This window comes from Anopheles darlingi, chromosome 2 (genome assembly GCF_943734745.1).
Source record: "Anopheles darlingi chromosome 2, idAnoDarlMG_H_01, whole genome shotgun sequence".
Taxonomy (NCBI): domain Eukaryota; kingdom Metazoa; phylum Arthropoda; class Insecta; order Diptera; family Culicidae; genus Anopheles; species Anopheles darlingi.
In genome coordinates, this window is record NC_064874.1 from 69488557 (window position 1) to 69501056 (window position 12500).

The following is a 12500-nucleotide window of genomic DNA, read 5'->3' on the forward strand; positions in this document are numbered from 1 at the left end:
AAATCAATTTTGTGCGAGAGAGTGTGTGTGTGTGTGTGTACATGTTGATCGTTGTGACACTGACACGTCCGGTTCGAGGGTGGTCCGGTGATAAAGCAAACAAATATCGCGCATTCCCCGTATGACATGCTGGACATGATCCATTCACCATTCACCATGCTGCATGTGGTGCTTGTTTATGTGCTGCTGGCTTATGCTAGAGCATCCCCTTTTTCTCTCTCTCTTTCTCTCTCTCTCTCTCTCTCTCTCTCTCTCTCTCTCTCTCTCTCTCTCTCTCTCTCTCTCTCTCTCTCTCTCTCTCTCGCTCCTCCATGACACCGTCCACCAAAGCGACGGTCATCAACGGTATGCGGGTGTTACTCGGCAACAGAAAACAACAAACAATCCAAAAGTCTGCGGAATGGGGATTAGCCGGCGACAAGTGTGTTGAGCTCGTGTGTTGGTGTGTGTGTGTGTGTGTGTGTGTGCTATGGCATCGGCACGATAATCGCCGAACCTATCCAAATATGCTTATTGGAGGTATACGCGCGGGGTTTTTGGCATAATCAGCCGGTCTGGTCCGTAACAACGCATTATATCATCCTGCAGCTGAGCAAATATCCCACAGTTCGCCGGCCCTCGAGGATAAGAATGGACCGACACACACACACACGCACGCACACACACACAGACATTAAAAAGCAAAAGCCGGAAACACATTTAATGCTGAGCTCTGCGAGACAAGCTGTCAGCTGTGGTGCGCGCGTATGTTGGACATTGAAACCCAGAACAAAAATTGAATTTCAATAATTTCGGTCTCGATCCAGTCTGGTGGCGAGGTGTGTGTGTGGTGTGTCTGTGCGTCATTTAATGCTTCTCATAAATTCCGAATTGCTGCACAGCATATCCTTTCTTTTGCACACGTTGATACGCACCGGTGGTGGTGCTTCATCGCTTGATGTTGCTCGATGGCCATTCTCGCCGGTGATACCTTTTGCCATCGTTATGTCGTTTAATACTTTTTCCCTCGGGCATTCGGGCTGGTTGGCGCATTCGACCCACACAGAGCAGAGCAAGTGGATGAAAGCTCTTTTCGGAAAACGGAGATGATTGATTGAAATGATCGCTTCCGGCATCGGCGCTCGGCGGTATTTTCATGAATGTGGCATCCCGTGTGACCTCACAAGTGGTCATCAGTGACGACTGATTCCCGGTTTAATAGAGCCTCTACTCAACAATTGTATTACCCTTCTCCTCCTGGGCCTTTCTCGTTAACGTCGTTCTCATTCCTGTTTTCGGTTTCCTTTTTCCCAACCACCATTGCAGTACCACCGGCGATCGTGGAATCGTTGACAAGCAACGACATGGTGGTGCGCGAGGGCACGAACGTGACGCTCAACTGCAAGGCGAAAGGCTTCCCGGAACCGTACGTCATGTGGCGCCGGGAGGACGGTGACGAGATGGCGATCGGTGGCGAGAGTGGTAAGTAGTGGCCCATCAGATCCAGCGAGATGCAAATGAGTGCAATCGATCTTTGTTCGATCCGGTTCCACAGTGAACGTCGTCGATGGTGAGACGCTACACATCACGAAGGTCAGCAGACTTCACATGGCGGCGTATCTGTGTGTTGCTTCGAACGGAGTGCCACCGTCCATCAGCAAAAGAGTGCAGCTAAGGGTACAGTGTAAGTGCATTCGATCTAAGATCTAAGCCCAAAATGATGAATTTTATTTTCACTTTCTGACACAACTAAATAACCAAACAACTGGTGAAAACGTACTAATGGCGCTCGTGTACCTTACCTTCACAGTTCCACCGATGCTCTCGATACCGAACCAGCTCGAGGGTGCCTATGTTGGGCAGGATGTGGTGCTCGAGTGTCACACCGAGGCGTACCCGGCATCAATCAATTACTGGACAACGGAGCGTGGTGACATGATCATCTCCGGTAAGCAAACGAAACCAACTAATAGCTTCCCAGAACCCAGCTTCACCCAGCACCCTTAAATCTCTCCCCGAGAAATCCGGCACATTTGTTTGACATTCGAAGACTCCTTGACTGACCGGAACCAACCGGACTACTTCCTAATTAATAAATGAACAGCTCCCTATCTGATCTATCTATCGAAGTCCTGCGTAGAAACACCTTTTCGACCTCAAAAAGGCAAAGGAACGGAGAGCGAAAGAGAGAGAGAGAGGGACAGGGATTGCGGACCAGAAACGGATGTCAGATTCGGTCAGCAAAGTTAGTTCCCCATTTAACACCAATCAACCGACAATCAATAAAACTTTAGTCAATTTGGGGAATTAGTGGCTAGGCCGAGAGGAAAGGACCCAACACCCGCACCGTAACACACACAGCCTTAGCATCACCCCGGTTTCCAAGAGTGGTCAGAGATCAGAGACTATCCTCTGGAGCCCTCCGGTCGGGCTGGCAGGCAGGCAGGGACGTGAATTGATTTCCGATGGTCCGATCCGAACCTGGTGAGCCGGAACCATTGGCTCCGGTTTCGGGGTTTGAATAAATAACGCCGTCACCGCAAAAGCCATCGAAGACAAAGTCGTCCAAAGGCCGGTGAAGGAGTCGACATCAGAGTCGACAAACACATACATGCACACACACACACGGGCCACACAGGTCCCCCCAGACTCACGCTTGGTGCGTTTGGTCCGTGATGCGTCAAATCCAACAATCCGCACTTCGAACTCGGGTTTTTGATGCTGCCAGGGCACACACACACACACACACACACACACACACACACACACACACACACACACACACACATGGTTCAGCCCCGGTCTCGGCCACTAAAAACGAAGTCAAATCCAATCAAGACGGACACCGAAATAAATTATCTATCCATGTCTTTTGAAGTCTCCCGGATTCGGTTCGTCTCCTCGGGTTAGCGGACCCAACAGGAGACATCGAACAGGACCAGCACGGTCACTGCCATGGCCATGGACTGTAAGGCAAGGGACAGGGACAGCACATCACTCCGTTAATTGAATTGAGGCTAAGTGATAGGGATACTTGACGAAGACTTTTCTTCTTCTTCGGTTGTCCTTTCGGTTGGCAGACGATTCGGTGAGTTCCGGTGGGTTTTCCGCTTCACACACACATCAGGTTCAATCACCGAATGTCATGTGTGTGTGTGTGTGTGTGTGAGTGGATCTGAGCACCTTCCACGAAACCACGCGGTACGTGTCCTTTTACGGGTCGAGCTTAAACAAGCCCTCAACCGGTAACGCTTTCGCCTGTCAAGTGGCATTAATTGGCAATTTTCGGCTTTGGCATAGATAGATGGTCCGAGTGGCTGGCTGCTGCTCGTCGTTCGCACATCGATTGGCACGTAATGGTGGCAATCGGTTTCCTCAGATGGACGGAGACGGAGGAGTGGGTCGCGGCACAACCTGTCAATCCATTTGCGGTCAACTCGTAAAGGCGGGGATCGTTTCGTAGCAGAAGCAGCTTCGTTCGTCCGTCAATTTGATGCAGCTAATTTGGTGCAATCGAACGGTGTGCGTGGGGAGCAGCGTGAGGGATTAAGCCAGCTAATTGTTCTCGTTTGAAAGGGTGTGAAATGTTTAAATACTGCTCAAAAGTGTTGACAGGAGGAGCAATTAAATATTGATTCAACGCGCCAGCGGGATAAACCATTTTGCTGATGCGTAAAGGCCATGGTGTGGGTTTTTTTTAATGCTATGAATTATGTCGACATGCATCATTTTATGAATTATGAAGCAGTTTATTGGAAGGAAAAATTTAATAATATTATAAACAAAGTGACTGCTTCTGAAACCCGTAACCATTCGAAGAAACATTGCCGACGAGAATGGCATTCAAATTGTTGCCAAATTCCAAAAGAAATAGGTTTTTCACGTTCAATAGTGAGATGAAAACATTTATGCATCTTTTCATGGAGTGGGTTTTGAATGAATCTTATCCGATTGGATAAAAAAAATCGGAAAATTTTCCTTTGCATAATACTTGGCTCAAATGTTCTACATAAGCAGCAAGGAATGACATTTCGAAAACATTAAATCTGTTTTGCACCTTTTCTGCTACTTTTCTTTGCATTAAACATACGGAAACTTATCAATTAGGTATATTAACAGTCCGATACTGTAATTTACTAGAGCGTCAACTGGAAAGCACAAATAGTCTATTGCTACAATTAAATAACGCACCAAGGACTTATAGAATATAAACATACGGCTCGTCCGTCCTTAGATAAAAAATAGTTTAGTAAGTTAAAAAATATTCAAAAAACCCTTGCAAAGAGTTTCACTAACACCTAAGACGTTAGTTAATAAGTTGTTTAGAGTTTTTGTCATTACTTTTCAACATCAACGAATAACGGATCCAACCTACACACCATGCACAGCCTGATCTCAGGCCAAATCGAGATAAAAAACGATTCCCATAAAGAGATGCTTATCAATCTTTTAATTGCATTAAACATAGACACCAACAGAACCTTCTCACATCCTAACAAAAGTGGATGAGCTCCATCACAACTTCCCCGAGCGTCCACTTGTAACACCATTCCTCGATGACGGAAAGCCCTTCCTTCCTTCCGAACCGAACCGAACGAACTGCTCGTGAAAAAGATGCTTATCGAGAAGGAAGTATCGAGCGTTTTTGTGTGTGTGTGTGTGTGTGCGAGTGGCCGTTGTGCCTGCCGGAAATGAAGCTATTTAGAGGGCCATTCATGCGAACAAAGATACCCGGTCCCCCCTCCCTCTGCCCCCCCCCCTTCCCTTTCTGTCTCCTCAAACACTCGATAAGAAGAGATAAATCTCGGGGGCGATAACGGGAGAAGACTTCACACATTACCCTGTTAAATATCGGTATCTTTCATCTCCGGCCATCACCAACACCACCAGACCAACGAACGTCGAACACGCGGCCCGTTCCGTGGACCGTTCTCGTCTCTCCGTTGGCGACAGCGACAGCCGCGCTTCGAACGTCGTGCAAGTCCTGGCGCTGGGTTGGAGGAGTGTGATTGCTTTAGCTCTCCGGCATGTTTATCCTGGCCGTTCAGCGAGCAGTATGCAAGCTAGCAACCTCCTCCCTTCTTCCTCATTCTCCTCCACTCGGTAACCCTTGCTTCTATTGTTCTGTCACTCTCTGGTTCAGATCAGATCAGATGGATGTGAAGCAACACAGTAAAAGGAGGGAGGGACAGGCGACGAGGCATATCCTTCGAGGCCAGCGTGCGTCACATACGTACGCGTAGGACGATGGAGCGACGATGGTTTGCGTACATGCCACGACCTCTTCAGCCAGTTGGTCGGGTCGACCACTTGGCAGCATAAGGGAGAACATGTTGCTATTCTGCGTCTGCTTCATATTGCCCCCACCCATTCCACCCCTCAACCTTTTGGATCGGAGCATCATTTTCCATCATCATATTTTCAACATCACTCACACACACTCACACAATCTGGGACGTCCACCAGTGCGGTGGTCCGTTGGATCTGGAGTCCTTCGTTCGTTTCGGGACGACAGTGAACCTTTCCCCCCACCCCCTGTGTCCGGGACTCATTGATGTATCCTCTCCCTCGCTCCTTTCCCACAATTCTTCTGCCCTCCCTTAAAAGCAGTACATGGTGACAAAGTGCGACAACTGCTGCAACGATTGGGCTTCGTCGATCCTTCCTGTCGAGGGCTTCCTGTAAAGTGACTCCGTTCACCGCACGGGACACACAAAAGGGGCGCGTCTGCCGGGCATGGTCGTTGTGGCCGTTTTTTGTCCGAGCTGACCTGCGGAGAACGTTCACCGTGATAACCGCGTTGAGTTGCGTTGCGTTGCGTTGCGCTGCTTTTCCCCTTTCACGGCTTGGATGGTTGATAGAGACCGAGCAGCAGAACCGAACAGCAGACCATCGCCCCATGATGTGCGAATAAGTGACCCGGGAGATGAGTCGCGGATGAAATAGTGAAAAACAGTAAAACCAGACCGGATAACCTGTGTGTGTGTGTGTGAATTGGCGAGGAGTCGGTGCAGTGCCTAGCGGTGTTCCGATCGAGGTTGCGTCTACATGTCAGCCTGACGGGCTAACTAACTGCTAGCTAGCATCGCGCCACCGTGTGTGTGTGTGTGTGTCACTAGGACAAATGAATAAAGAACAGCTGGTGATAATTACGAATGCAAGTCCGCCGTCAAGTCGTGCTCGTGACAAGGATTACTGTGTTTGGATAGAGAGAGTCTTTCAAAAGAATGACAGATTTTTTTATTTCTGCTGCTGCTGCTTCCGCGGAACTTCTTTTTTCTGCGGCTTCCGTGGAACTCACGAGGAATGTTTCATGTATGCGATGCTGTTAACGCATGTCGAGCAATTGAAGTGGATAGTGTTTGGATAGTGGCATAATTCTGTCTTATGGCTGGAGTGCTCATTGTTTATACAGTTACGTCCATAAAGGTATAAGTACTAGTACCTTTAGGTACTTATGCGTTAATTATTTTCGTTTAAAATTAACATAGTGTAATTAGCTGCCTAAAGGACAGCACGTATAGTAGTCTATGATTTGCTGTAAAAATTTAATGAACACAGATACTGCACAACACAATGGTGCACCTCTAATGCAACATCGTTACTTGGTCGGTTACAAGCGATGCTGCCGCTGCTGCCATGTAATGAGCATTTTAAAGCGATTTACGGCTCAATGTTGGTGTTCGGTAGGAGAAGGGCCCGGCCCTCTTCATAACGGCACATAATCTTATTTACATATTTTAATCTCCAGGAAGTAATGGTCCCGGAACAAAAAAGGGGTCGGCTAAAGGGGGGAGGAGATTGTTTTGTACTCTCGTAGCCCGCATAGAACACACTCATCACGCGCTGGGCACTCTCGTTCGCTGAAACAATTCTATCTGCACCATTTTCCAATGCACCACACACACACACAAGCGTGCACTCAGTCACCTTCGTATCAGCCGCGCCATTACGGTTGGTGGTTATGTTGGCGATAATGCGTCTACCGGGCGCAATATGTAGTGCCCACATTGTAAGACTATTAAATTACCAGCCAATGTCCAACCAATGTCCACAGCCCGGCACCCAGCTGCCCTTCCCCGCCTTACACTAGCTAGCGGCGCTACGGAACGATTAGGTCCGAAAGGGTCCATTATCTGGCTTCCTAGCTGGGCGCACCTGGGTGCTACTTCCGCCACACCTCGCGGTGCTTCGATCTCCGGTGCGATCGCTGGAAATGCGTTACATTTTATCTTATCGATGAGTCTCGGGGACTGGTGCCCGGAAATGGTGGCCGTTTGGTTCGATCGACCAAATATCCGGTGCGGATCCATACCATACGCCGCACACTCCCAGACCCTGATCACAACACGCACTCGCACACACACACACGCCTAGTGCTAGTGCGTAATGCCGTGATAAATTAATCCAGACGACCGGGTCCGGGACCAACCTCCCAACTTCCCAGCTTCAGCATTCAGGTTCTGCAGTTATCGCACCGAACAGCAACTCATCGCAACGGAATTATCTATGCTAACGTTTCACAGTCGCTATAATTAAATCAATTTAATACTGCAATCCGCCAAACCACGGCACGGGCATGCTTCGGTTCGGTTCGGCTGCGTAGACGAGACGAGAACAGCATTCCAGCGTCCATCCGAACGGGAAAACGGGGAAACGGGAAGGGGACACACACAGCGCGCGGTCTCAATTACGTCCGTTAACGATGTGCGTTCCAGTGGTGGTGGTGGTGGTGGCGTTGTGCCAATGTGCTCCATACTAATTCGTTTCAGTTCAGTTCCTTCTTGCTTCTGGTCTGGTCTGCAGCTGGTAGGTTGGTTGGTTGGTTGGTTGGTTGGTTGGTAGAAACCGAGAGGTGAATCGAGTGACATTTGCTACTCGCATCCGGACGAGTGCCAACCAGCCAGCCAGCCACCCGATCGATCGTCGGGGTTGGGGCCGGATGAAGAGTAACCGAGCAGCGATGAACCGGTGGCCACCAGCACCGGTGTGAGCATCAAACATTTCCAATATCAACTCATTCGAATCTAAATTGCCCTCCATAACTCACAACGCAACGCAACGCAACGGGAAACACATGTTCCGGCAGATCTACATTTTATCTACACGATTCCGACGATTCCCTCGCCGATTTCGCGTTCCGCTCACCGCGATTGCCTCATAGGGGGTGTCTTGTTGTGGTTGTATCATTTTAAGCAGCACCAGCAGCAGGACGAAACCTGTGGTAAAAAGAAATGAAACAACCAAAACTTCAATGCTCAACGGTGTTTCTGGTAGCGATGTTCTCGATTGACATTTGAAGGACCTTTATTGCAATGTCTCTACATCAGATTCACTTCGGTGAACGGAACCAACCAAAGCCATTCTCTTAAAACCGATAGATATTTCTTTGATCCAGCATCTATATGTAAACAATATTACATTTTTGGTGTTCAAATCAACCAACCAACAGCAGAAATGCGAACGCCTCTTTAATCAGCGCTCCATTTTGTTGTGAGATTCGGTGCAACCACAAGGATGTTGTGAGTGGCATGTTCGTGGGTTTTATGGTAACACTTGCTCATAAAACAATTAAATCATCACATCGAGCGAGCGTTCGGTTTACCACAAACACCGCAGCAGCAGGAGTCGACGCAGGTGTATCTGTCACCAACAGATGCATCATACGCAGAATGGCGCAGCAAGCCGGGATGAGAGAGAAACAAATTTGAGACACAGTTCAAAGGAACACCTGCGCACTACGCGAAAGATGAAACTTAATTGGAATTTGTAATCTTTATTGGAAACATTTTATTCGTGGGTAATGCTCGCTACTGTTCATAACTGTAGTAATTGTTTTATTTTACCACGTCCCTGATCCCTCAACATTTGCTGTCAAGTCTTATGCGTTTCGTGGTAAAATTAAAATGCGCTTTCCATTATGTTCCACGGTATTTCCGGGCTCTATAATCGTTTTACAATAGAGTAGTACGATTATGTTCGTGTATGTAATTGCATCAGTTCGTGTAGTGTAACTTTATTGGAAAACTGTGGTTAAAAAAACATTGTGGACAGCCTTTTTTAACAATATTCATTTGATGCTTAAGTGCAGTAGGTGTGATTAAAAAATGATTGAAATAGTTTTAAAGAGTTAGTTTAAGTTTTACTGACATTTGAAACTGTTGTAAATATTTGACACTAAACGATTGGAACAATTCTATGTTCAAAAGAATTATTTCTATACAACATTCTAGTTCTATATCACTTTCTAATCAATGTTAAATTAATAAAATCATAAATTGTGCTACTTCTAGTACTAATCAATTGGTGTACCAATATTGAATCCTCTAGAACGTCAACATCTTGCAGCTACGAACGATGATTTACTGAACTAGTTTAAAATCGATCACTAATGAAAAATAAATGATGCACTACAGCTCCAGCACGGCAGAATGAGTGCTTCACATCCAAACCAGACATGCGGCTTCTCATCGAAACTCATAATTTTCAAGCACAATGTTGTCGTGTCATTATGTTCTGATGACATTATTGACGGAGTGTGGTGTTCATCGCTGGCTTCACGATTGTTCGCGTCGACAGAGTGAAGTGGGAATCAACCAACCATTGGAACGCATCCATACGAACCAACCATTATATTGTACCCGGCCGCTAGGACCTTATTAGGAACAAAACCCGGCTTGGAATGGTGATCTCTACAGCGGCAGCAAGAGCAAGGGTAGCTTCAATGAGATCCTAGGCACTGGAGGTCCTGTGCGTGAGTGAAGCTAGTTTCCCCATCCGGCGCGTCATCGTATGAGGAAAGCATAGTCATCCCGTTGTGGGGAATATGTTTGTCATTAGCCTGACATTTCCACTGCGCATTAGGGCTAATTATCAACATAAAATCGATGACATTGCTCACACACACACACACACACCGGGCCGGGGAAAAGCAAGGTCAGGACAATGGTCGACTTACCGATGGTGAAGCATTGAAGCTACTTGCCGTACTTGGCTGCCGGTTGAACATGTAGCTTGCGTGGTTCCGGTAAAACAAAACATTATCTTGATATGCCATCCTAGACAATTCGGGGAAATGAAGCAACCTACAGGAAGGTATTGATGTCTTCATTAGTTTGGGAAAATGTTTCGGGAAAAAGAATCGTTTGCAACCAGCGCCATTTAGGACAGGTGATCGGGTGTAGATGCAACGTTACAGGTCACGTCAAACCTGCTCCATTATGCAAAATTGATTGACGTATACCGTTATTACTGTTCGCTAACGTTCCGAAGTTGCTCCCTTCGTTTTTTTGTTGCTGTTATTTTCGGCTTCTTTCCTCGTATAGAACCAGACCAGAGCTGACCAAGCAGGTCCGACTAACTTTTTGTGTCCCTGCCCTCTTTTTTTGTGAGTCATTTGAATGGTTTTTTTTACTCTTTCGTTTTCAGATACCTCCCGGACCGGCGATAAGTTCGAAACGATGTCTCGCAACACGGGCTACACGAAGTATATGAGTCTGAAGATCCGAAGCGTTGGACCGACGGATTTCGGATCCTATCGATGCGTGGCCAAAAACTCATTAGGCGAAACCGATGGACTTATCAAATTGGACGGTAACTGATCCCTTCCCCTAGTCACCTTTCCCTTTTCTCTAGGACGAGAGATCAGTGAAGCCCGGGGACGCTAGGACAAGAGACGAGAACGAGAACTACGGTCCCAGTGCCGGTAGTTCCGGCGAACGCAGCGCATCCACTGGCTGGCCACTAAAGGAAACCCACTAAAAGCTCCCGGAACACCGGGAACACTCTGCGCACTGTGGCCATCTCCGACCCTCCGGTTGGCGGCCGTTTTTTTATCGCTTCTTTTTGCTAGATCATCGGAAAAAGCTGCACGGACCTGGCCGGACGGTGCATCGACCGGGAGGACTCGATCCGGTTCGGTTCGGTTTCATTCGATCACATGCGTTGGTGATGCAGTGCCGGGAACAAAGCGCTTCATGCTGGCTCTAAAAAAAGGTTTCCAGCGAATTTGGTTCAACGTCAACGTCGCTTGCCCGTGCCAATGATAGTTGGGATCTGGACTTTAGTATTTTTTTTGCTTCTCGGGTTTCGTTTTCCGACTGCATATTGCCATCCCCCCGGTTCATCGTCATCGTCACCGTACTCACTTACCTTTCCGTGGCGCACACAAACGCACACATAGCTCTGACCACCTGGCCAATGTTACCTACATAATGGAAGATAAACTTTTGGATTCCAGCTGGCCACCGAAAGGCCGCGGCAATGTTTCATTGCATAATTAACGGATGTTTTGGGAAATTGGGAAGGCATACGGTTCGTCGTTACGCGTTCGACGGAAGCACCAATGCATCGCTGGCACGCAGGACGAAACCTGCTGTGCTGCTGTGCTGGCAGGAATTGTAATTGAGTTTTTCGAAAGCTAATGGATTCGGAGACGCCGGAAACGGAACGGCCTGACTGGGGACGCGTCGCTGCGAACCGCCGAGTGGTGGAACAAACCGCACGGGATTACGTTACGTACGCCCCTCCTCGAGTTGACCATTGGAGACCATCGAAGGATTATAAATCCGTCATTCGATGTTGGACCGATGGTTTTTGGGGTGGGCCGTTATTTATTGTTTCGATTCGACGCACCACCACCACCAATAGCAGTGGTGCCAATGCAAGGACATATGTTGTTGTGGTCGAATGACTGGTGTCCTTTGTCCTTCCTTTTGGGATGATGCAGAATAGCTATAGCAGAAGCAATCGACATTTCGCCGGCAAACGGCATTCCGGTAATCCCGGCCAGGTCTGATCCGTTCGTTCGAATGCTATTACGAAAGGAAGTGTGTTGTTGCTGTTGCATGCCGGGGAGCTCAATTTTACATTTTACCATGATAGTATAAGCTTTTGCATTGGATTAAAAATATTTAAAATTACCAGAACGAAACCTGTGAGGCCGTTACAACATCGAAGAATACTAGAAAATTGGTCCAAATGTTGATTTGTATTCCTCCCACTATTCCTTTCGTTTTGTCACTGTAATAAACAACCAGTGGCCTTCTATCTCGTATCTCTGCGGACGATTTGAAGCAGGTTCATCAGCAGGTTTCATCATTTTTGTATTCTGCACCACCGTCCCTACCACCACTATCAAGGGCTGACAACCTTCCAATTGGTTATTCCGCTTCGTTTATTGGTAAAAATTGAAAAACCAATTTCGATCGGCATCGCTTCTCGTGCGGCACCGCAACGGGGAGGACGGTGAGTCAATTGCTGTAGGAAAATTAGAAACATCCATCCAGCAACATCACGCAGAACGACCACAAGCCACCACGAGGCACTACGATTCTCTCGGACCAAAATCACAAAAACATGGTGAAAGGGACAACGGACGATCCATCGGCACCAACGGACCACCCTCGGGCTTCCACTGATCTCTCGTTACATCAATAGTTATCATCATCATCATCACCGTCATCATCATCGCCCCGACCCACACCAGGCACTCCTCAACTAATGATGCCTTTCATTTGCTC

At 47.7% G+C, this 12500-nt stretch overlaps 1 protein-coding gene across 1 annotated transcript in view; it reads left to right on the forward strand.

Annotated features, from left to right (window-relative positions):
* The window catches only part of LOC125952364 (lachesin), a 48116-nt gene that overhangs the window by 25530 nt on the left and 10086 nt on the right, over positions 1-12500 (forward strand). Inside the window, exons 4-7 of the mRNA XM_049681811.1 lie at positions 1306-1461; positions 1535-1663; positions 1790-1927; positions 10408-10572. Of these exons, the coding sequence (XP_049537768.1) occupies positions 1306-1461; positions 1535-1663; positions 1790-1927; positions 10408-10572 (588 nt within the window). The remainder of the gene's footprint in view (positions 1-1305; positions 1462-1534; positions 1664-1789; positions 1928-10407; positions 10573-12500) is intronic.